Here is a 25,571-nt window from a genome sequence, read left to right on the forward strand (position 1 = left end):
CCTCAGGAGTAGATCGATATGGATCATCCACTTGGCACTTCTGGCTGAAGATGGTTGCAAATGCTTCAGCTTTGTCTTTTGCACTCTCCTGCTAGGCGCCACCATCATTGAGTGTGGGGATATTAATGAAGCCTCCTCCTCCCGTTGTTGTTTAATGGTCCACTACCATTCACGAATGGATGTGGCAGAACTGCAGAGCTTTGATCTGATCCGTTGATTGCGGAATCGCTTAGCCCTGTCTATAGCATGCTGCTTCCGCTTTTTAGTATGCATGTAGTCTTGTGTTGCAGCTTCCCCAGGTTGGCACCTCATTTTTAGGTATGCCTGGTGCTGCTCCTGGCTTGCTCTTCTACACTCCTTATTGAACCAGGGTTGGTCCCCTAGCTTGATGGTAATGGCAGAGTGAACTATATGCCGGGCCATGAGGTTACAGATTGTGGTGGAATACAATTCTTCTGCTGCTGCTGATGGCCCACAGCACCTCATGGATGCCCAGTTTTGAGCTACTACATCTGTTCTGAATCTATCCCATTTAGTACAGTAGTAGTGCCACACAACACGATGGAGGGTGTCCTCAGTGTGAAGACAGGACTTTGTCTCCACAATGACTGTGCGGTGGTCACTGCTACCAATACTATCATGGACAGGTGCATCTGTGACAGGTAGATTGGTGAGGACGAGGTCAAGAAGGTTTTTCCCTCGTGTTGGTTCTCTCACCACCGATCACAGGCCCAGACTGGCAGCTATGTCCTTCAGGACTTGGCCAGTAGTGGTGCTACCGAGCCACTCTTGGTGATGGACACCCAGAGTACATTCTGTGCCCTTGCTACTCTCAGTGCTTCTTCCAAGTGGTGTTCATCATGGAGGAGTACTGGTTCATCAGCAGGAGGGTTCCTTGACCTGAAGCCATGAGACTTCATGGGGTCTAGAGTCAATGTTGAGGACTCCCAGCGCCACTCCTTCCTGACTGTATACCACTGTGCCACCACCCCTGCTAGGTCTGTTCTGCCTGTGAGACATGACATACCCAGGAATGGTGATGGAGGAGTTTGGGACATTGGCTGAAAGGTATGATTCTGAGAGTATGACTATGTCAGGCTGTTGCTTGACTAGTCTGTGGGACAGCTCTCCCAATTTTGGCACAAGTCCCCAGATGTTGGTAAGGAGGACTTTGCAGGGTCACCTGGGCTGGGTGTACTGTTGCCGTGTCCATAGCCGGTGGTCCGTCCGGTTTCATTCTTATTATTTTGTTTCGTAGCGGTTTGTTACAACTGAGTGGCTTATTAAGCCATTTCAGAGAGCAGTTAAGGGTCAACCACATTGCTGTAGGTCTGGAATCACATATAGGCCAGACCGGGTAAGGACAGCAGATTTCCTTCCATAAAGGACATTAGTGAACCAGATGGGTTTTTACAACAATCTGATAATTTTATGATTACCATTTCTGATAATTAAATAAATCTTGAATAAAAAGCTATTAACTGAATTTAAATTCTCCAGCTACCGTGGTGGGATTTGAACTCATGTCTCTGGATCATTAGTCTAGGCCTCTGGATCACTAGCCCAGTGACATTACCACTGTGCTGCCATTCCCGTAATTTGTGCAAAGCTCTTGGTCAAGCATATTCCCAGGTGCTGGTCATGAAGATCTCCTAATAATTTAGACCCGAAACTATTTGGGATAACCACTCCTGCTCCCCACATGATACAATCTTTAGCCACTGAAAATTCATTCCTACAAACAAAGTATAGATGGATATCTTCCTGATACCTGGTTTAGCCATACATTTGCTATGTAATCATACATCTTTGACATAATTGGGTCACGTTTGGTTGCCCTCTCTTCAGCTGTGACTGGCAGCTCATTAATGTATGAGAAATAGAGCACCACTTCCTTATTGGGTGTAACTTGTGATGGGGATGGCAACCTGGACATAGCATCAGTATTACTGTGATCGGCTGATCACCTGTACTCAATGCCATATATATATGTTGACAAAATCGAAGCCCATCTCTGCATTCAGGCTGCAGTTAAGGTTGGAACTGGGGACTTTGGATGGAGGATTGCTGTCAGGGGCTTATGGTAAGTAACTATGGTAAATGACCAAACAAGTATTTGTGAAACTTCTTGACCCCCAAAAATCAATGACAAAGCTTCTCTTTCGATCTGCGCATAATTCCGCTCACTGACATGGAGAGTATGTGAAGCAAAAGCAACTGGTCTCTCCTCCCCACTATCTAGTACATGAGAGATCACTGCCCTAACTCCGCGTGGAGAGGCATCACACGCTAGCTTGATCTCCTTAGATACATCATAGTGAACTAACATGGTACTCTCTGCTAACTGGCTTTTACACTCTTTGAATGCTGTGTTGCACTCTTTTGACCACTTCCAAGGGACTTGTTTTCTCAATAGCTCAAATGTAGCCAGGTTTGGGAGGAACTTTACATAATAATTCAAAAGACCCCAATATGCTCAAAGTTCAGAGACATTCTTGGGAGTGGGTGCATTTCTGATTGCATCCAGCTTTCCCTTGGGTGGATGTAAACCATCTTTGTCCACTCTGTGCCCCAAGTACTCCACTGAGTTTTGAAACAACTCACACTTGTGAGCAGTCACTGGTACTCCGTGTTTCTCTAGCCGTTTGAGCACTTCGTTCACACCTCATCATGGATTTGCCTGTTTGGTGCTGAAAGGAGGCGTCAGTACACTAAGTTCCGATCTATAGCACGAGTGCCTTCACTATGTTATAAAGCTGAAGGATATGAGCGTCCGCTCGGTTAAGCAAATGTGACTTGGAAACATAATCGAAACTTCAGCTTAAGCAATAAGAGGCAAGCGAAACAGTAAGGTGTATTTTGCAGTAACTTCTCTTTAGTAACAATTGCGTGCAACATATTAAAAAAAATAAAAAGTATCTATGAACAATATTAACACTAGCGCTGGGATCATAAGTATAGCACCTGTCCGGCTCCTCGGCAATAACAGATTCACAACATTAGGAGGCTAGTCAAACCACCACAGTATAATTCGCATTAGTAAAACATGTCATTTAACCACTGACATTTAGATCAGTCGGTCTGTCCCGCTGAGTTTGAGGAAATGTATTTCTATAACTCCTGGAATCTTACCTGTAGTTGGGTGAATACAGCTGAGAACAAAAAGCCAAGGCACACACCTCAGACTAGCCATGGCGGCACATCAAAGAGCAGTGAGCGTGGGACTTGAAGAGGACTTGGGTGCTGCTGCGGAGTCGCTGCTCCCTCGCTTCAGTTTGGAGCGCAGGCGCGCTCTGCCTCCCGGGCTCCACACGCTGCTCAGTGTCCAGTCGGTGGGCAGAGAATTTATCTGCAGCTTGAATCAGCTGACCCGAGGTCTCAGGTAGGCGGATTTTTTTTTTTATATAAAGTCAACTGCAATGTTTGTTTTCCAGCGGAAGGTGTTGGTTGATACTCTCTGTCGCGTCTCATACTTTTGTTTAAAAATCCAGCACAGCTCTTTCACGTAATGCCTTTCAAAAGGCATCACACCTGAAAACGTGGCCTCGTCTTTCTCTAGGATCTTCGAGCACTTCAACAATTGAATATCCAATTGACTAAACACGAACCAGCAGACCAAGTACCAATTGCAAACGAGTTAGCAGCGCAAAACTAACCAAATTTGTTCCCAAAGCTACCAATGCGGAACTAGTAACAGAAAATGGCCAAATAAATCACTCAAAATAAATTTGTAAACGTACTTGGAGCCACCACCTTGATTTTTCAGGTAGTTGCAGATATACCCATGCAATATTTAGAAGATGGAAAACCTTTAACAAATTAAATCAATTGTGGAAGAATAAACACGTCAAATTAAAACAATTCCATGTAAAGTTCTGCACCAAATGTTACAAATCCCTGAAAAACATCATCTTGCACAGGCCACCTTTACTGTTAGGAGCCTTAGACTCCATCCGGAATATTTAGCTGGAGCTTCAATTATTGACTTGTTATTTCTACACGAAACTCTGTATGTAGCATTCGCGGATGTATGACTGATCGCCCAGATCTTCTCTTCATTTTTCAATGTAGCCTGGATGACCACATGTGCAGGAAGTGTCGCCAGCTACAGCAACTCGAGCTCCAGGTTTCGGCGCTTGAGTGGCGGCTGGAGTCACTGCGGTGCATCCACGAGGCTGAGAGTTACGTAGATAGCATGTTTCTAGAGGTGGTCACCCCGCAGCTCAAGAGCATGCAGGCAGAGAGGGAATGGGTGACCGCCCCACAGAAGACGACGACGACCAGGCAGGTAGTGCAGGAGTCCCCAGAGTGCATCGCACTCCAACCAGTATTCTGTTCGGCGTACTGGTGAGGGCAATGGTTCCGCTGAGGAGTGCAGCCAGAGTCAAGTCCAGGGCACCATGGGTGGCTCAGCTGCACCTGGGGGGGGGGCGCGGGTGGGAAAAAGGAGAAAAAAAAAAGTGGAAGAGCAATAGTAGTAGAGGATTTGATAGTTAGGGGACCAGACAGGCGTTTCTGCAGCTGTAGACATGACTCCAGGATGGTATGTTGCCTCCCTGATGCCAGGGTCAAGGATGTCACTGAGTAACTGCAGGACACTCTGAGGGGGGAGGATGAACAGCCAGAGGTCGTTGTCCATATCGGTACCAATGGCATAGGCAGAAAGAGGGATGAGGTCCTGCAGGCAGAGTTTAGGGAGGTAGGAGAGATTAAAAAGCAGGACTTCAAAAAGGTAGTAATCTCCAGCTTACTCCCGGTGCCATGTGCTGGTGAGTACAGGAATAGGAGGATAGAACAGATGAATGCATGGCTGGAGAGATGGTGCAGGAGGGCTTTAGATTCCAGAGGCATTGGGACCCTTTCTGGGGAAGGTGGGACCTGTACAAACCAGACGGTTTACACCGCTACAGAACCGGCACCAGTATTCCACAGGGAGGTTTGCTAGTGCTGTTGGGGAGGGTTTAAACTAGCTTGGCAGGGGCACCAGCATGTAGGAGTAGAAAAGAGGAATAAAGGTGCATAAAAGTGTGAGTGTGTTGGATAGTACTGGAGAAGATAGTACTGGAGGTGGTAGTAGTACCATATTAGATAGGAGCAGACTAAGGAAGAATACGAGAAATTCAAAAATGTGCATTTACGTACATGCATTTTAAACCCAAAGTGTGGTGAATAAGATTGGTGAGCTACAAGCACAATTAGCCGTGTGGCATTATGATGTTGTGGCAATAACGGAAACATAGCTTAAAAATGAGGACTGGGCACTTAATATTCAAGGGTACAAGGTGTTCAGAAAAGATAGAGATAGAAAAAGGGAGGTGGGGTGGCAGTGCTGATTAAGGAAGACATTGTAGTGTTGGAAAGGGAGGGAGGATGTTCTTGAGGGGACAAGAACAGAATCCATTTGGTTAGAGTTGAGGAGCAAAAAGGGTATGATCATGCTATTGGGGATATTCTATAGGCCTCCAAATAGTGAGAGGGAGGTAGAGGAGCAAATCTGCAGGGAAATCGCACAGATATGCAAGAGCTATAGAGTAGTGATATTGGGGGACTTTAATTACCCAAATATTGATTGGGATACTGCTGGGGTAAAGGGGAGTAATTTCTTAAATGTGTTCAGGAGAACTTCCTTGACAGCTTCAATATGTTCTTGGCCCAACTAGGAAGGAGGCATTGCTGGATCTGGTGCTGGGGAATGAGGTAGGCCAGGTCGACCAAGTGTCTGTGGGAGAACACTTGGGTACGAGTGATCATCGTATCATAAGATTTAGATTAGCAATGGAGAGGAGCAAGAAACAATCTAGAGTGGAACTTCTAAACTGGATGCAAAAGGGAAATGACCTGGATATCAGAATACAGAGTAGAATTTCTAAATTTGCCAATGACACCAAGCTTGGGGATGTGGAAAACTGAGGATGACACCAATCAACTGCAACAGGACATGCTAGCAGAATGGGCAGACAAGTGACAGATGGAATTTAATACAGAGAAGTGTGAGGTGATGCATTTTAGCAGAAGGAACAGGGAGAGGCAATATACACTTAATGGTACAGTTTTAAAGAGTGTGCAGGGACAGAGGGTCCAGGGGGTTACTGTGTATAGGTCCCTGAAGGTGACAGGACATATTGAGAGAGTGGTTAACAAAGCATATGGGATCTTGGGCTTCATAAATAGAAGCTGTTCCCACTAGTTGATGGTATAAGGACGAGGGGACACAGATTTAAGGTTTTGGGCAAGAGAGACAGGGGGATGAGGGGGAAAAACCTTTGCATGCAGCGAGTGGTAATGATCTGGAATTTGCTGCCGACGGAAGTGGTGGAAGCGGAGACTCAATGTTTTCAAGGGAAGACTGGATAGGCACTTGAGGGAAATAAACTTGCAGGGCTACGGGGATTGAGCGGGGGAATAGGACTGACTGGATTGCTCTCCAGAGAGCCGGCATGGACTTGATGGGCCGAATGGCCTCCTTCTGTGCCGTTATGACTTATCAAGCTCTATTCCTGTCCCCATTTTCCAATTTCAGCTCGCTGTTCTCCTTCCAATCAATTTCACTCCTTGCCATCCATTTCTTCTCCCAATCCTTTCTCCTCTCCTATGGCTATGCCATTCTCCCCTTACCCTCCATTTCTCATCTTCCATCACCTCTCTCTCCTCTCCATTGTTATCCATCCATCCCCCTCCACCCAGTCCTATTCCTACCTGATAACTGCTGTTAATAAAACAATCCTGCTATTGGCACACCTGCAATTATTTTGGTTTCTGTATACAGGATATCCCCATTCCCCAGGCATATAAATAGTAAATGGGTAGTAAGGAGGGGTGGGGCCAATTAGGAACCAAAAAGCAGACCTATGCATGGAGGCAGAGGGTATGGCTGAGGTACTAAATGAGTACTTTGCATCTGTCTTCACCAAGGAAGAAGATACTGCCATAGACATAGTGAAGGAGGAGGTAGAGGAGATACTGGATGGGATAAAAATTGATAGAGGAGATACTAGAAAGGCTGGCTGTACTTAAAATAGATAAGTCACCAGATGGGATGCATTCTAGGACGCTGAGGGAAGTGAAGGAAGGTACTGGCCATAATCTTCCAATCCTTTTTAGAAACTGGGGTGGTGCCAGAGGACTAGAGAATTGCAAATGTTACACCCTTGTTCAAAAAAGGGTGTAAAGATAAACCCAGCAACTACAGGCCAGTTAGTTTAACCTCGGTAGTGGGGAAGCTTTTAGAAACAATCCGGGACAAAATTAACCGTCACTTGGACAAGTGTGGATTAATTAAGGAAAGCCAGCACAGATTTGTTAAAAGCAAATTGTGTTTAACCAACTTGATCGAGTTTTTTGATGAGGTAACAGAGAGGGTTGATGAGGGCAATGCGGTTGACGTGGTGTACATGGATTTCCAAAAGGCGTTTGACAAAGTGCCAAATAGGCTTGCCAGCAAAGTTGAAGCCCATGGAATAAAAGGGACAGTGGCAGCATGGATACAAAATTGGTTGAGACAGGAAACAGAGAATAGTGGTTAACGGTTGTTTTTCAGATTGGAGGAAGGTATACAGTGGTGTTCCCCAGGGGTCGGTTCTAGGACCACTGCTTTTCTTGATGTATATTAATGACTTGGTCGTGGGTGTACAGGGCACAATTTCAAAATTTGCAGATGACACAAAACTTGCAAGTATAGTGAACAGTAAGGAGAATAGTGAGACTTCAAAGGAGGACACAGACAGGCTGGTGGAATAGGCAGACACTTGGCAGCTGAAATTTAATGCAGAAAAGTGCAAAGTGATACATTTTGGTAGAAAGAATGAAGAGAGGAAATATAAACTTAACTAAAAGGTGTGCATGAACAGAGACACCTAGGGGTATATGTGCACAAATCGTTGAAGGTGGCAGGGCAGGTTGAGAAAGCAGTTAAAAAAGCTTACGGGATCCTAGGCTTCATGAAGGAGGTATAGAGTGCAAAAGCATGGAAATTATGATGAACCTGCATAAAACACTGGTTCGGCCTCAACTGGAGTATTGTGTCCAACTCTGGGCACCGCACTTTAGGAAGGATGTGAAGGCCTTAGAGGGTGGAGAAAGGATTTAAGAGAATGATTCCAGGGATGAGGGACTTCAGTTACATGGATAGACTGGAGAAGCTGGGGTTGTTCTCCTTAGAGCAGAGAAGATTGAGAGGAGATTTGATAGAGGTGTTCAAAATCATGAGGGGTCTGGAGAGTAGATAAACTGTTCCTATTGGCTGAAGGGTCAAGAACCAGAGGACACAGATTTAAGGCAGAAGAACCAAAGGCGACGTGAGGAAAAACTTTTTTCCTCAGCAAGTGGTTAGGATCTGGAACGCAATGCCTGAAAGGGCAGTGGAGGCAGACTCAATCACAGCCTTCAAAAGGGAGTTGGATAAGCACCTGAAGGAAAACATTTTGCAGGGCTACGGGGAAAGGGTGGGGGAGTGGGACTAACTGAAGTGCTCTTGCAGAGAGCTGGCACGGGCTCGACGGGCCGAATGGCCTTCTTCCGTGCTATAACCATTCTATGATTCTATCCTGTTCTTGTGAGAATTCCTGCCTAAGGGATAGAGGGTCCAGAATCACCATTATTAATGCTAGTAGTGGAAAGGAGGAGATAAGGACCCAGTCTTTTTTTAAAATTTATTCTTGGTATGTGGTGTGGGCAACAATGGCAGACAGTATTTATTGCCCACATCCCCAGTAGTATGGGACTCGACTCATATGTAGGCCACACCACATAGGGCTGGAGGACATTAGTAAAGAAATTAGCTTTTTTGACAACAATCTGGGAGCTTTCATGCTCCTTTTTTGGTGCTAGCCCACAAATGGCCAAAGGGAGGGTGCAGAGGAGATTTACCAGAATGGTACCAGGGATGAGGGACTTCAGTTATGTGGAGAGACTAAAGAAGCTGGAGCAGAGAAGGTTAAGGGGAGATTTAATAGGTGTTCAAAATTATATGGGGTTTCGCTAAGAGTAGATAGGGAGAAACTGTTTCCACTGGCAGGAGGGTCAGTAACCAGAGGACACAGATTTACTTCACTGACTTCAATGGAAATAAAAAGGGTAGGATTAAAGGGTAGTCTGAGATGGGAGGTAGTAAGATACTACGGTTGCATAAGACAGGAAACTGCAGGGAGAGAAATTGGAGCTCTTACCATAAGACAGAATGCAGAGGGAGTAGTACAGGATTACACATTCATTATTTTTACATCATTTCGTGAAGATATGTTTTACCAATTCTCATAACTGTTGCTCTGTACACTTAATTCAAACCAAGCCTCATCTTAAATGGTGTTAACTCAGTCCGCCTTTAGAGAGATTGAAGAAATACACACACAAAAGACAGATCCAGTCCTGATCATTGCTAAATCCCAAGTCCCACTATCATAAAAGTAGATGTAGAGCAGCAGGAGTCAACTCCTATAAAAGTATAATGCTCAGAACACTTACAGGAGTGATAGATGCCACTGAACCAAAGAAGATATCTATGGCAGACTCAAATTCGTAACAAGAACACACAGCACAGATGCACCAGGATGATGGCAGGAATGGGAAACTATAATTATTGAGAGACTTCAGACACTGGGACTACTTCCATTGGAGCAGAGAAAATAAGTTTAATCAGCTATAGTAATATAAATGAGATTTTAAGAAATAGTAAATGTTGGGGGGGGGGGGTGGATTTGCAAGGCTATAATGAAAGAACAGGGAGTGGGACTAATTGGATAGTGCGTCCAAAGAGCTGGCACAGGCATGATGGGCCAAATGGCTCCTTCTGTGCTGTATCCTTCTATGGTTCTATGAAATGTTCAACTTTTTGTTCCATCACTAAAACGCAGCACTGCTTATAACCACAACTGCTTATTCTACGCTTAAAAATTCATTCAATAATTTTGAAGCAAGGGACATCTCTGGGATAATCAGGTTGATTGAAATACAAATATTACTGAAAACTGCATTCATTAGATCCCATTCAAGTTCAAAATATTACATATAGGCATCTTGTAAAATGCTACACAGGAAGGTAAACAGATGTCACGGGTACTCCATAAAGGGTGTGGAAATAGTTAAGGATGAAGCTGAAAGAGACTTAGGAGCCTTCGTAGTTTTGGCACTAATTATTGTCTAACCAATGAAGAGCAGTGATCAACAAAGCCAGTAGGATGTTGAACTACATATTCAAAACAGTAGAACATACATCAGAGGAGGTAATGATCTAAATTTAGAGTGCTCTGGTCAGACTGCACTTTGAATACTGTATTCAGTTCTGGTCACCAAGAAACAAGAGACATTCAAGCGCTGGAGGCAGTGCAGAGAAGAGCCACAAGGCAACATAAGAAATAGGAGCAGGAATAGGCCACTTGGCCCCTCGAGCCTGCTTCGCCATTCAATAAGATCATGGCTGATCTTGGGCTCAAAGCCACTTCCTTGCCCGCTCCCCATAACCCTTCACTCACTTATCTTGCAAAAATCTGTATCTCCATGTATTTAATGACCCAGCCTTCACGGCTCTCTGGGGCAAAGAATTCCACAGATTTACGACCCTGAGAGAAGAAATTCCTCCTCATCTCAGTTCTAAAAGGGCGACCCTTTATTCTGAAAATGCCCCCGAGTTCTAGATTTCCCCACGAGGGGAAACATCCCCTCTGCATCTACCTTGTTAAATCCCCAGTGTCAAGGGTATGAGTCAAAGATGGGAGAAACGTGGGCTTTTCAGTGTGGAAAGGTGGCATCAGAGAGATGATCTTATAGGAGGCATAAGATTTTTACAGGTATAGAAAAAAAGTTAGCTCGAACATTACTTTAAACTAAACAATGGGAGTTCAAGTACAGAACGCAGGTTCAAACTAGAGAACAGTACTTTTAGGACAATCACAAAGAGTGATCAACATGTGGAATAAACTACCAGCTGGAGTAATACAGTCAAATACCCTGGAATCCTTTAAGAAATAATTGGATGCTACAATGGAGGTGGGTGTAGGTGTTGGGATCATCTGGTTGGATGAATCCAATGGCCTTCTTTATCCATAATTATCTTCTGAAACTCTCAAGTTCAATTGATAACAAACTAAAAAAGATTCAACAACAAACACTACATCGTGAGAGAACTGGCAGTAACTCACCCTGAAGGTACCAAAATGTTTTAAGAGCGATACAGAAGAAAAAAACATTTGGAGCAGGAAAGCCACCATTTGTTTTTCAACCGAGTAGGTTAAACTGAACAGTGTTTTTTTGCACACTCGTATCCTGCTCTGTGACACGATCAGCAAAATAGTCATTTAAAACTGAAACGTTAAGCAACAACTTCCATTTATAGCACAACGTTAATGTGAAAAACATCCCAAGACACTTCACAGATGAGTGTAGAGAAAGCAGACACCAAGCTAGGAAAGGAGAGATTAGTAGAGGTGACCAAGAGCTTGCTCAAAGATGGGTTTTGAGAAACATTAAAAAAAAGTGAGGCAGAGTGGTTTAAGAATAGGAACCAGGTGACCGAAGGATTTGTCACTAATAGTGGGCACAGGATGGTGGGGAGCGATGCATGAGAAAGAAGTGCTCAAAAAGCCATATTGAGAAGATGATCAGAGGATTCAAAGAAGTTGGGAATATAGGGCTGGAGGAGGCTGCAGAGATAGGGTGGGGTGAAGCCATGGAGGAATTTAAAGATGAGGATTTTAAACGTAGCAACACACACAGGCTATTCAACCCCTCGAGCCTCTTCCACAATTCTATTAAAAGCTGAGGCCCCAGCACAAATCCCTGGGGAGCATCACATCCCTCAAATCAGAGAATCTTCTCTTTATCCATATTCTGTCTCCTACCTCCCAACCAATTACCAACCCATGTCACAAAGTTACCTCCAATTCCATGTACTTTAATTTTTGCTAATAATCACATGCTTTCTGGAAGTCCATATAGACAACATCCATTGACACTCCCTTATTCACCATGCTAATGACATCCTCAAAAAAAATCAAACTAGTTAAGACATGATCTACCCTTCACAAATCCATGCCAACTCCCTTTGCTCCACTCATACTTGTCCAAGTGGAGGATATAGCACTGGCAGCTGCACAGATGGTATCAATCGTGGTGACTAAGAAATGTATGAACTCCTTGTATGGGTATGTGGCTACTGTACAGTTCTGTAAATCTATTATTCAAAATGTACCATTCCCAGCAAAATGATAGATGGCAGGAAATCTAGCCAGAAATTGGAAAGGTTTTAAGAGAATTTGGGACATGAGATTGCATCACATCTCATTAAACACCCAAAAGATATCAGAACTTCTACACAAATGATCTGTATAGGCAGTCGGCACTGAAAACACCTAATAATGTGTTAGAGACAAATCCAATATCCTGATGAAACAATGGAGATGTACGTAGTTAGTTTGTCTCCACACTTTAGCTGGTACATGTAACCATGGAGACTCTAGGCAAAAGTCTAATCAGAAACAGTATAGTTACTGGGATTCAGAACAACGGTACTAGGAAGAGACTTTTACAAGAATCAAAACTAACATTGAAGGCTTGCATTGGCATATCTAAAGCTTGCGAATCAACTTAAGAAGCAGCTGAAAGAAATAAGTAATGCGGAAGAACTGCAATAATTGCAATGAAAAAGAAGAAAATGACGCGATAAATTTTAGACACTCCTGAAAAAGACTAAATAATGTGGAAAATATTGTCAGAAAGAAAGATGTCCTGCTTGGGATCAGGAGTGTAATACATGGAGAGAACTAAACTGTCTCAGCCAACTGTCCAAAGTCAAGAAAGCAGAACAAAGATAAACAGTGGCTATATACTGTAGAGATAAAGCTACTTGTGATTCAGATACATGTTCTACTATTGCTTGAAGTTATTGGATCTGTAAATGACCAATTGATAACACTTTTCCCTAGTGTCCTGACCAACATTCCTCCCTCAAACAACATTACAAATGATTTCCTGATACAGTAGCCTCCTAATTTCTGACTTGGTATTCAGAAACCAAAGGGGATATGACTGAAAATCTCAGACAGAATTGAGGCACTGGGACAATGATGGGCTCGGCTTGCATCATCATCCAAAATCGGGAAGGATCTGCAAGCTCTTGAATGGCAAAACTGATCTCACGCCTCCTAATTAGTTTACAAATGTTCTTGTGCACAAGTGATTGTTAAAGGAGCAGGAACTGTGGACTAGCTTGGTGTACATGTGCTCGACAATCTAAGGAGATCCCACTTCTTCCACCCTTGATTTAATCACATCTTCAAAGAGATAGGGGCCTTTGTGGAATTTTTGTTGTAAATCACAAAATATATGTTTTGATCCCGGGAGAGATATTGATTGTGACTGGTAACAGGAAAGGCTTTGGTTCAATTAAGTTTTGAAAACAGAATTGGATGTAAAAAATTAAGTTTCAATAATAAGTCAGAAGCAGAACAAAAAAGTATCCGAGTCCAACCAAAGCCTCCACGGTAAAGGGTTTCTTATTCATGGAAGCAATGCAAATCTGAATAATGGGAACAGGAGACAAACAACAAAATAGATGTGTGAATTATGGTGTAGGGCAAAAATCCAAAGCACATATCCTCTGATTTCTATATGGAGCAGAATGAAGTTGAAACATTAAGTGAACTGTTGGGGGAAAAGCACAGACGGTTACTTTAAGGAAATAATCACAAACAGTATATGCGGGTGCATTTGCAAATATTCTATTTAAATTATACAAATGACTGCTATAATATAAAATATAGATTAAAACAAAAATACAGTAGTTAATTCTCTGGTAAAGTTCACAATGTACATTTTACAGATTAAGACCTTGTACCACCAAAAGTTTACACAATCCAAAAAGTGATATATCATTGATATATAAAATCACCTACAAGTTGCTAGTGCACTTAAATTATTTTTGCTTCTGTGGGAGCATTTACAATATGCAACAAAGCACAAAGATATAAAAGAACAGGTTTATATAGTTCGTGATCTAACATTGCAGACAGAATATTTACCATGTTAAATGTAAACATTTTGTGAAAGGGTACAGTCAATAATCTACCTACTGTACCATTTCACTATTATGGAAAACAAGTCAGCACTGGCATTATTGCAATAAATAATTCACAAATTTGGAAAGGCAGGTGTGAAAACATTTGGGTTAACATCAGTGCATGTAGCATATACCAATAATTAGAACAATTAAGAATTATAGCTGGAAATTTTGTCTAAAATATATGTAATTGCCATCGGATAGGTGCTAGATCATATAAAGTTATAATTTGGCTTGTTGGAAGATTTTACGCATTTAAAACTGTAACACACAGTGCATATAAGGAAAGCAAAAGTCACTAGTGCAAAATAATTATGGAAAGGCCACAACAATGAGTAGCACATTTGGAGTATAAATATTAAGCCATAAACTTAAAAGACACTGTCAAGATTTTACAACAGCAGATAACATTTTCTTTCAATGCCCCAAGATGTGTTACTTTTGCAAGAATTTTTAAAATTATCTTCAGCTTCCTTTCTGGTTACACATTAAACAGCTAAAATGAAATGCTTGTGTTTCCAAAGTTTCCCATGCTATCAACCTTGTTACTGTTGCAACGTTAAGCAAAGTATGTTTCAAGAATAGTCATACGGATAGAAAAAAAAACTGGAAATGAGTTCTGATAAGGATGTACACCCGAAATGTTAATCTTTTTATCTTCAGATGCTGTATATTTCCAGCATTTTCTGTTTTTATTAGTTATACTGAACAGATTTGAATATTGCGAATAGCATTCCAGAAACTACAAAACCACCTCTCCTCAGTCCATTATATTTCTAGATGTGAAAACGCACCCATTAGACAATCTTCAGAAAACTGAATAATCAGCAGTCTGTTTTAAACTTATCAAATGAGTTGTCAATTTTGGTCAGAGTTTTTCTGATGCGTAGGGCAGTTAGTCTTGCAGATGGATTTTGATACCAGCATTCCTTCATCACCTTTGCAAGAGATGTTAATGTCTGTTGAGAAAGATGTAGTAGGGGTTAACTTTAAAATATTCTCCATTACTGCTCATGCAATTAGACTTAACATTTTTGACCTTCTCCCGAACTCTTGCTTTTGAAACCCAGAGACAAGTAATTTCTCCATAACCATTCTCTGCCACTTAGCTGACTGCCAAGTGCTAAAGAAGACCATTATGATTTTGCAGCTTGAGGTATGGTATTACAGTTTTGCAAGGCAATGGTACTGACAAAGCCAAGAACTAAAAACCACACATAACTAAAAGATTTAAGTCCAGCTAGTGCAGAGAATCAAACTGATCATCATTTTAGTGAAGCAAAGAAGATGCACCTTCTGGTAAAGGGAGGTCGGTTACAATTCTGGTCCAGAAGGGGCAAATTTTAACAGAGCCAAGAAGAAAAAAAGTTAAATTGCCAAAAAATAAATCCCTAATTGTACAGCCTTCCAGAAAAAAATTAACTGAAATGTTTACTGCACGCAGGTCATGACATTGACAAGATGACCTTACACTGGGTTTGGAGGTGCCAGCATGAATGGGGCTTCCAAACCTGAAGCAAATTCATGAGTAATTCACTCATATTCCATCAGTGGTGTAGGAATGTATCCTAAAATAGATAAGCTTGCCACACCAGGAACAATGTATCCTACCTACATGGAGCAAAAATCAAGAATTCCATTTTTGCACTTCAACATTATGAAATTCTAAGTTTTGTTATTTTTCCTCATATTTTGGATCATTCAACTTTCTCTCACAATTGTTCAAATACATGTGTCTAACAAATCAAAGTGGTATAATCTTCACAAAAACTTACCCACGTCTTGTTTGAAACATCAACAAGACATTATATAAACAGTTGCTCATTTTCGAAGGGCATCTTAATTATCTAATGTATAGTTGCTACACCAAGTAGTTAAGTTGCATTTTACCATTATTATTTTCAGGTACAGCATGTTCTACACTATTCCAGAAGCAAAATCATCCAACTAAAGGCTATTTATGATAACATTTTCTCATGCATTAGTATTTAGTGTCGAGAGATCCAACTATTTAATTTTAAAAAAGTCAACTCAAAACAAAATCAAAATGGGAAATCATAAATTAAAAATGCTAACTATGAAAGTTTGAAACAATATTGATGCAGTTCAATTATTAACGACAAGATAGTAAAATGTGATAAGAACCTACAGTTGTGCATCATTACTACGTAGGCTGCTGTACTGCTTATGTAATTTTACACATACATATATTCATATATCAGCATGCAGTGTCAACTTTCCATTATAAATTCCTATATCCATAATTTTAATGAAAACTGCCGATGTAAATTTGTCATGCTGGTATTGCATCCTCCCATCATTGAAGTTTTTAAAGGATCTAAATGCAGACATAGAAATTTATAATGGAATTATAAGGACTGGCTTTAAAATGGGGAGGGGAGGGGGCACGGGACAGAACTGTGTCTACATTTCCTTATCCAATTATCCCCTGCCATCTAACTGCACTCCACCTGAACACTTAACTTGGCCATGACTGTATGCAACATCACAGGAAATCAACTAATTATATAAAAAACAAATCTGAATTTGAGGAAAAAGGGGTGCAAAATACAGGCATAATTTATTAGGATTTCTATATGCATAACTTGTGCACATAGCATACCAGCCCAAAACCACACAAAGTGCTATAAAATTTCACTTATTGCAATTTCATTATTCTTTAATCATATTTCCTGTTGAATGCAATTGGCAGAGAATACTCCATTAGCTAATAACATTTTACTGCAATATACTGCATTAGTTTTTAAAAGTACTGTATTACACTTTTTTCCAGTTTTCCACTGTGCATCAAATTCAATTTTAACCTTGCATATTAAGAATGTCTAAGCATTATATCTTGCTTTCTGTTACTTCAAGAAATAAAAAGAGCACCAGACTAGTCACAAATTTTCAGTATGACAGTACTGCAGCATTTATAGTAAAATAGCAATACTTACTGGGTCTGAAAACCACCTATTAGGAATATTTGGTCTTTGTTGATCCACACAAATGACCTTTTTCATATCATCAAAACCAGGATCATTAGGAACTAAATCATAAAATGGAGGCTTATAATCTTCTACAATTCCTAAACAAAACAAAAATTGCATGAGTAAGTCAAAATAGCACAAGCTAATGTTGACAGAATAACTATGCATCTGCAATTAACAAGTATGATATTTGAAAAGCAAATTAAATATTAATATGCAGTGTTGTTGATCGACTGTTGCGATCCCTGAATACAACCAACATAAAAATAAAAATCAGAGCAGGCAATTAGTTCCAGAACAGGAAAATAACTTTAACCAGTTTCCTTGGATGCCAAGCTCTTCTGGCTACCCACATAGAAATTCACCTTGGAAACCATTTCAAACACTGCTAGATCAATCCTTTTTACCATTTGTGAAATGTACACTGGTTAGGTGTCTGGGTTTAATGGTTTAAATGGCATTTGACATTTTAGGAACACGTTGAACAGGAGATCAATTATTTGTTCTTAAAATGGACATAGTATATCTGTCTTACAAGCACTCTTTAGACACCTACACAAAAGAGCCGAGCAAAAAGCAAATAGTTTTTAAAAACTTAGCTTTTTAAAAAAACACAAACAGGCTATATATTTAATGAATATTTGCTCAAGTGGAGTAGACTGTTAAAAAAACAAAGCAATATGGTATCAAAAGTGCAGGTTAGGTTAAAACAAGAAGTGTAAGGCTATCCACTAACTCAATAAGCAAATACACCACATCGCATGACACTGAACAGCGGCCGGTTTCCCTGCTGGAATGTGTACATTTTGGGCAACAGGATCAGGTTCAGCTGTGAGGCCCATGTGGTTAAATAGCCTAGCATTCACTATCCAGACTCACACAAAGAGTGGTCACTAAGGTGAGCTGCTGGAGGATTCTCAGTATGTGTAAAACAATAACCCCAGTATAAGTCCATGCCTTCGGGACAGGGAGCAAGCCACTCAGTAATTGGTGATGGATCAGGGCAGGGAAAATCCATCTTAAAAATAAACTGTACAGTGGGAGAGGATGGCACACTGTCCTTTCATGCCAGAATCAATTGAGATCAATAGGATGAAAGTCTCTTTGCTGGCGGTAAGGATCCTATGTGAAATGAATTTGAACATTTGCAACCCATTCCCTATTGACCACAGTGCCATAGCACAAAACTGCACCTAATTTAGGTCTAATTGACAATATATAAGGACGACTGGTGTGAAATATAAATCTCATCCTTGCTGGAGCTGTAGAGGGCGCTCTTTGGACATTGGAGCTAAAACATTAATGGAGTAGAGGGATCTATACCCTGTAGCTGACTGACTGATCAGAGAATGCTTGATGCGGACATTACATCCTTGAAATGATATGCCTAGTGCCAACATGGCTTTCCTCAATGAACACAAACATTCAACAAAATATCTGAAGCTTACACTGACTTCTGTAACTGTAACCCGGCTACCGACCATAGAGCACATATACCAGAAACGCTGTTCACGGAGGTCACGGACCATCATCAAAGACCCTACCCACCCCAGCCACAGTCTGTTCGCCCTCCTGCCATCTGGGAGACGCTACAGATGCATTCGCACCCAAACGACCAGATTTAAGAACAGCTTCTTTCCCAGAGCTGTCATCCTACTGAACTCCACAGATAAACTCTAAAGCCTGCACATCTGCCAATGCACTTTATTATGGTTATGTTTATGTTAATGTATTACAAGACAAATGAATGTTGAATGCTTAAATGTCTTAATCTAAATGTACACTCTCGGGAGCCACAAGCCTACATTTCGTTGTACTTCACTTGTGCACTAACAATGACAATAAAGTTGATTATTATTATTAACAGAAACAGTAGTTGATGAATATTATGACCATGACATTTATATAACAAAGTCTAGAGGGTAGATTTTCATCTTCATTGTCCGGGCAATAATCTAGCAAAGCAGATTACCCACCCAATTTTCATTCCATTTCTATGAAGGGCAGGCAATCCACTCTGCCAGATTATCACCTAGGCTGTGATAACAAAAATCTATGCCTAGGGTCCAGTTATTACAAAAACATACAATTTAAAACATATTTCTTAGCAAATTAGTTGGTTCTCTTATTTTTTCCCCTGGAAATTGACCTCCCCAACATTAATAGTACTTGGATAGGGTTGATGCACAAGGTTTCAGTACCTAGCGGATAGGCCAAGCATTGATGGGCCTGACAGTCTTTTCCCCTTTATCTTCCCAAATGAAACCAGCACACATGCAAAGCTAAGTCTTCTAGCAAACAACAGCAACATTGGATATAAAGAGGGCCTTTATGTACTAGACTGTGGAAAATGGGGCCCTCCGTTATCATGGAAATCATAACCTGTGGGAGGCAATTGCATGGATGAGGGTGCTGTTGAGGTATCCATTTTTTTTTGCATTTATTGGCCCCATTCTGCTATACCCAAAGTCAGCTCTGCATCTATGTAGTGAAGACACTTACAACTATATAATGGGTTTTCCATTTTTAAGAGTCACCAATTGGCTTAGAGATCTTTAAGACCTTTTATCCCAGGTCAGTGTTCAGGACTGGTTATGTGAAGTTCCCATCCACCACCACCCTCCTCCGCCTAAACTTTGAACAACTTCTCTTTTGACTCCACTCACTTCCTCCAAATAAAAAGGTGTTGCCATGGGAACCCGCATGGGTCCTAGCTATACCTGCCTTTTTGTGGGATATGTGGAACATTCTTTGTTCCAGTCCTACTCGGGTCCCTTCCCTCACCTCTTTTTCCAGTACAGCGATGACCGTGTCAGTCCCGTTTCCTGCTCTCGTCCTGAACTGGAAAATTTAATTCACTATGCTTCCAATTTCCACCCTTCCTTCACCTTCACATGGTCCATCTCCGACTCTTCCCTTCCCTTCCCCGACTTCTCCGTCTCCATCTCCATTTCTGGGGACAGGCTATTGACTAATATCCACTATAAGCCCAATGACTCCCACAGCTACATTTCCTCCCACCCCGCTTCCTGTAAGGATTCTATTCCATTCTCCCAGTTTCTCCATCTCATCTGTTCTCATGATCCCACCTTCCATACCGCTTCTGATAGGTCATCCTTTTTCCTCAACCAAGGATTTCCCTCCACCGTGGTTGACAGGGCCCTTAACCATGTCTGTCCCAATTCCCGCACTTCTAACCTCACCCCTTCCTCCCAGAACCATGATAGGGGTTCCCTTGTCTTCACCTTCCACCCCACCAGCCTCCACATTCAGCGGATCATCTGCTACCATTTCCGCCACCTCCAACGTGATCTGAGCACCATATACATCTTCCCCTCCCCTTTTAGCATCCAAAGGGACTGTTCCCTCTGACACCCTGGTCCACTCCTCAATCGCCCCCAAGACCCCCTCCCCTTCCTGTGCAAGCGCAGGAGATGCAACTTACTCCCTTTCCACCGTCTAGGGCCCCAAACACTCCTTCCAGGTGAAACAGCAATTTACTTGTACCTTTCAATTTAGTATACTGTATTCGCTGCTTGTGATGCGGTCTCCTCCACATTGGGGAGACCAAATGCAGATTGGGAGACCACTTTGCAGAACACCTCCGTTCAGTCCGCAAGCGTGACCCTGAACTTCTGGTCGCCTGTCGCTAATTCTCCGCTCCACTCCACTCCCAATCTGACCTCACCGTCCTCGGCCTCCTACATTGTTCCAATGAAGCTCAAGGAACAGCACCTCATATTTCTATTAGGCACTGTACAGACTTCCGGACTGAACATGGAGTTCAACAATTTCTGCTCATAACCTCTGCCCCCATTTTTTCGGACGGCAGCTGTTGATGATTTTGCTATTCCCATTTACAGGAAACTTTGCGATATCCGGCACCGACGGGACCGGCGTGATGCCGATCTATGAAAACTTCCGGACAGACCAGTGCTAATGTTGAAGGATACGGAGGTTTTCATCTCCGTATCTGACAACAAACACTGTTGCTTAGCAACAGCTTGTAAACAGTCGGCCCGTACCTTGGAAGCGTCTCTGTAGCTTAGCAACAGCTTCAGAGAGGCTTTCCAGAGACTGACTGTTTAAAAAAAAAAAAAATGCTAGAAGAAAAAAAAACTAAAAACGGCTGCTGATTTCTGCCATTAGAACGAGGTTTCCGGCCATACAACCTCCGGATAAACCAAAGTTTCCTGTACACCTCTTCCAGACCCATCTTTTGTTTCTTTACTTGTCCCATTACCATCTCCTTTTGCCTCACACCATCATCTCTTTTGCCTTTTAATCGTTCCTGCCTTCCACCCTATCACAGACCTTCCCTTTTGTTCTTTCCTCCCCTCTGCACTTGCTTAAAACGTGTTATATCTCTAACTTATTCCAGTTCTGACGAAAGGTCATCAACCTGATGTTAGCTCTGTTTCTCTCTCCACAGATGCTGCCTGACCTGAGTATTTCCAGCATTTTCTATTAATACAAAGAATTAGCAGTTCTTTTCCATATGTATATCCGATCTGATGACAAAATCTCCTTTAGTGAATGTTAATGATTCAGACGAGGCAATTCTATTCGGATTGGAGTACCCAACACATCTAGGGAGAATGCAAGCAGATACAAAGTTCACCATTCCACTTAGCTTCCGATAATATTTAGTGACAGCCCTTTCAATAGGCCCACATAGCCCATATTTCTGTGTTTTAATAATATCAATTTCTGTTCTTGTGGATTTATGTGGAACAGTTAATCAACATACCACTCACTGGATGTGGCCAAAAGGTAGATTTTGGCTGTCCAGGTAGTTCATCCATGATGGAAAATCTAGTTCCAGAGTTTCTGGCAGATTAAATGTTTTTAGCAAATTAGTTTTTGTATCACTTTAACTCAGGCTATAATCAAGCAATAATCATTAATTGGTTATACCCCTGGAGAAATGGTTATATCCTCCATATTTTGAAAGTGCGGGTCATATGCATGCTTAATTATTGAAACTGCAAAATAGTTTACACTGGTGTAATTTCTTCCTTCTGAGCCATTGCATAAAAACAGGTTAAAAACTAATTTTGAAATATATACATGAGTGCTTTCATAAGCTTTCAATGTCCAGCTAAAGCATGTCCAAACTTTCTAAAATATTTAAAAACTTGCATTAGTCAGATGTGTTATTTTCTAGCTATGTATTTTTAACGTAGACCAATTAGTCAAGGGAGGTCTTAAATGGCTTTGTAGCAAATACACACAAGGAAATGTATTTAGTACAAAGCTTACGATTAAGTGAAATAGTAAATAGAACAGCAATTTTCTCTGAAATAACATCGGCTAATGCATTACAAACTAAGTGCAGCAACAGAAATAACACACTGAAGGCTGTTGGAGGAGGAAATACAATCCATATCCAATGCTTGAGCTATGGTGTAAGTGCTGAAGAGCAGCAAAATGAATATTCTGCACCTGCTTTTGCTGTGCAACACATGACAACCATCTAACCTTCAGTTTAAAGGCTGGTTTTAAATTAATTGGAACACTTTACTTCAATCAAATACAAGAAGAAAACAGCAGATTTTGTTGCAAAACCCATTTTATATCGTACATATTAATCAGCAGCTCTGAGTGTTATTAGAATTTCAAGTAAACATTTTCTCTTATGAGGTTTAAATTAAATCTGAGGCCATCAAACACAGCCTGTATGTATGTTAAACAAACCATATAATTTATGAATGACGGTGGCTGGGTGTTCTAAACCTTTCCTTTGAAGAACCTTTTTTTGCTGACCTTGGGAAAATCAATCATTAAATGCCAACCTTTTTAATACATGATTTTCATTACATTAGAGAATCTTGGACATGCTCCTTCAAAAGAGAGAGAGCATCCCACGTTAATGGAATCAAAGACACAGATATTCAGGATCTCTGTCCATTGGCTTGCAAATTGTAAGCATCTTCCCGTATGTTCAGCTCAAAAGGACCACTAGGCAGAAGGGTGCAAAACATGGGATCATAGTGTAAAGATAAAAATTGTATCCAGTCTGTCAAAAGGTGGAGGACTCCAATATAATCTCTTACTAATGTGAGAGCAGAGCAACTGATGCAAATGGCAGAAAAAAGGAATTTAAGAGGTGTCACAGGGTATTTCAAACAGATGGAGAAAGGAGAAATGATGCAATGGGATGATGAGTTATCCAAAAAAAACCTTGACTGCAGATACAACATCCATCAAATTACTATACTTATAATTTTAGAGACACCGCTGAAATTCAAGGTGCAAAAATGTACATTTCAGTACTTTGTTCTCAAAACAACTGGTTCAAATCAAGGGTTACTGGGGTATGAAAAAAATCACATCACTGAATTTCTTCATTACTTTAGATTTTTGGGGGGAGGGAAGTGGGCCAACAGCAAACAAAATAGATGTTATTGGCCCAGAAATTCGGGTCCCCACGCGTGAGTACGCACTGGGTACTCACATGTAGGCCCAACGAAAGTGCTGGTTTCGTGCATGCACTGCGCATGCGCGGGAAACCGGAACCTCCATTCCCTTGAAAGAAGGGGTTGACAGGTGGAACGCGTGCGCCGGAGAGGCAGCGCGTGAGCATCGAACTTACGTTTTTTTGCAGGGTTCTCCGGGAGGGTAAGTCTCCAGCAGTTACACTTTTAAAAAGCAGGCGCAAGGCCTGCTTTTAACAAGGTAAGTGGTGAATTAATTAAAATTAAAACTTTTTTCCACAGGTTTATTATTTTTAAATACTTTAAAGAAAGGTAAGTTTATTTTTGGCCCAGTTAGAAAATGTAATTAATTTTTTCAAAAATTTAAATTATTGTTTAAAATAGTTATTTCATGTAATTTAGTTATTTTAAAAATGTGATTTAAAAAAAAAAATTATTTGAAGTTTTAGGGCTTATAGTATTTATAGGTTTGACAGCTCTTCCTGTCAAATTTATGAATGAAGCAGTCCCTGCTACCATTGGCTCTCCATGGCCCACGTGATCCCAGGGGACGCTGCGAACTAACTGCGCCCCTGGGATACACAAGCACTGCGCGCCGGCAGTTGGAGCAGGCCCAGGATCGGAATACCACGGGGGCCCACAACTCAACGGCCGGCGCGCAAGGTAAGTGCAGGTCGGGGGGCTTGCACCCGCGGGAAGCCCCCGACCCGAATTTCTGGGCCAATATCATTGCATCTCCTCCAAACAATGCATTCTTGCTAAATTGCAGTTTTCTTGCAATGCATCTGTACTGTAGATCTCGATGCAACCTTTTGACAAAACACTTTTTACAAGTTAAAATTCCATGGAACACGGCGGGTTTGTATAATGGCCCAGATTTTTGCTGCCAAAGCACCAGTGAGGCGAATGTAGTTCGCCGTTATTTAAGCGTAAATGGTACAGCAACTTCAGGCGGGAAGAGCAGTTAAATGCCAGTACCCAAAGGTTGCTGCCGGAGTTGCAGCGCTGCGCTGTTAGCTTCACAAAAACAGCATTTCGCTGTCTGCCTCACCATTGACATGCGTGAAGTTGCTGTATTTGCACGGTAGATACAAGCTAAACTCGCCAGAGAAAATTAAATCTCGTCATTACAAGCACAAGTACCCTTTTAATAACGTGATAACTGCCAATCAACCACACTGAAAATTAACTATCAAAAAAGTGTGGAGTTTCATTTCTGCAGGTATTGTTGAAATTTTTTTAAATATCAAATTAAATTTTTTTTTTTTTTTTACTTTTCCTTTGTCTCTTAATCCAATCTTTCTTTCCCTCCTTATTTCTCTTTCTGTACCTGATTTGGCATTGAATTCACCCTCTCTAATTTACACTTCCTTCTCCTTTGTTCCCCTTTATTTCTCAATTCTTCAATCTGATTGGTTAAGGAGATAGACAGTTGCTTGCCCTGTTCACTCAGGTCCCAGACGCCCTGTTTCCCACACCGCACCATGATCAGCTCGCACTTTCAACAACTTGCCACGCAAATAATTTCAAAATCTAAATGTGCAAGGGCAAGTCTAACTAATGGCAGATGCAGTTAAATGCCCTGCTACAGCAAAATCTGGGCCATTGTCTTCATGCTTAGGATGCATTGCAGAATAGAATCAGTACAGAAGGAGACCAACCAGCTCTCTGAAATGGCTTTCCAGTTACTCAATAACAGCAGAGTGGAAATAGCTTTTTCTGATTTGCTTTATCAAAATACTTCAGACCTTCTCTTAAGCTTCTCTGCCTCCTATTCTCTACTGCTAACCGTCTTCTTAAACCCCTCTCCAGTCTCCTCCACCCTCACCTCCAACAACAAGTGTGAGGAGCTCATGGACTTCTTTGTCTCCAAGATTGAGACTATCCGTTCAGCTGCCTCTGCCACTTCCCTTCCTTCCCCTAGCCCACCGGGCTAAACTTCCTCTAAGGTTCCCCCCTGCCCTAGCCCTGAACCCATATCTTTCTCCAGTTTCTCTCCAATCTCCCCTCATGACCTCTCCGTGCTCATCTTGTCCATGAGATCCACTTCCTGCACCCTCCACCCTATTCCCACCAAACTGCCGACCACCCAACTTC

General features: G+C 41.6%; 2 protein-coding genes across 4 annotated transcripts in view; both read right to left on the reverse strand.

The window, feature by feature from the left end:
- The window catches only part of LOC147120428 (TGF-beta receptor type-1-like), a 110,567-nt gene extending 106,440 nt beyond the window's left edge, over window positions 1-4,127 (reverse strand). Inside the window, exon 1 of the mRNA XM_085986326.1 lies at window positions 3,133-4,127. Coding sequence (XP_085842452.1) covers window positions 3,133-3,193 — 61 coding nt within the window. The 5' untranslated portion in view covers window positions 3,194-4,127. The remainder of the gene's footprint in view (window positions 1-3,132) is intronic.
- Window positions 4,128-13,687: 9,560 nt separating this feature from the next.
- LOC147120429 (activin receptor type-1-like) overlaps window positions 13,688-25,571 on the reverse strand; it is a 132,900-nt gene continuing 121,016 nt past the window's right edge. For all 3 annotated transcript variants that reach the window (XM_085986327.1, XM_085986330.1, XM_085986328.1), the window contains 2 exons: window positions 17,005-17,135; window positions 13,688-15,006 (listed from right to left, as the gene is read on the reverse strand). In XM_085986327.1, coding sequence (XP_085842453.1) covers window positions 14,872-15,006; window positions 17,005-17,135 — 266 coding nt within the window. In that variant the 3' untranslated portion in view covers window positions 13,688-14,871. The remainder of the gene's footprint in view (window positions 15,007-17,004; window positions 17,136-25,571) is intronic.

Source organism: Somniosus microcephalus, chromosome 4 (assembly GCF_052327205.1).
Source record: "Somniosus microcephalus isolate GS21.2 chromosome 4, FLI_Smic_1.0, whole genome shotgun sequence".
NCBI classification, from domain to species: domain Eukaryota; kingdom Metazoa; phylum Chordata; class Chondrichthyes; order Squaliformes; family Somniosidae; genus Somniosus; species Somniosus microcephalus.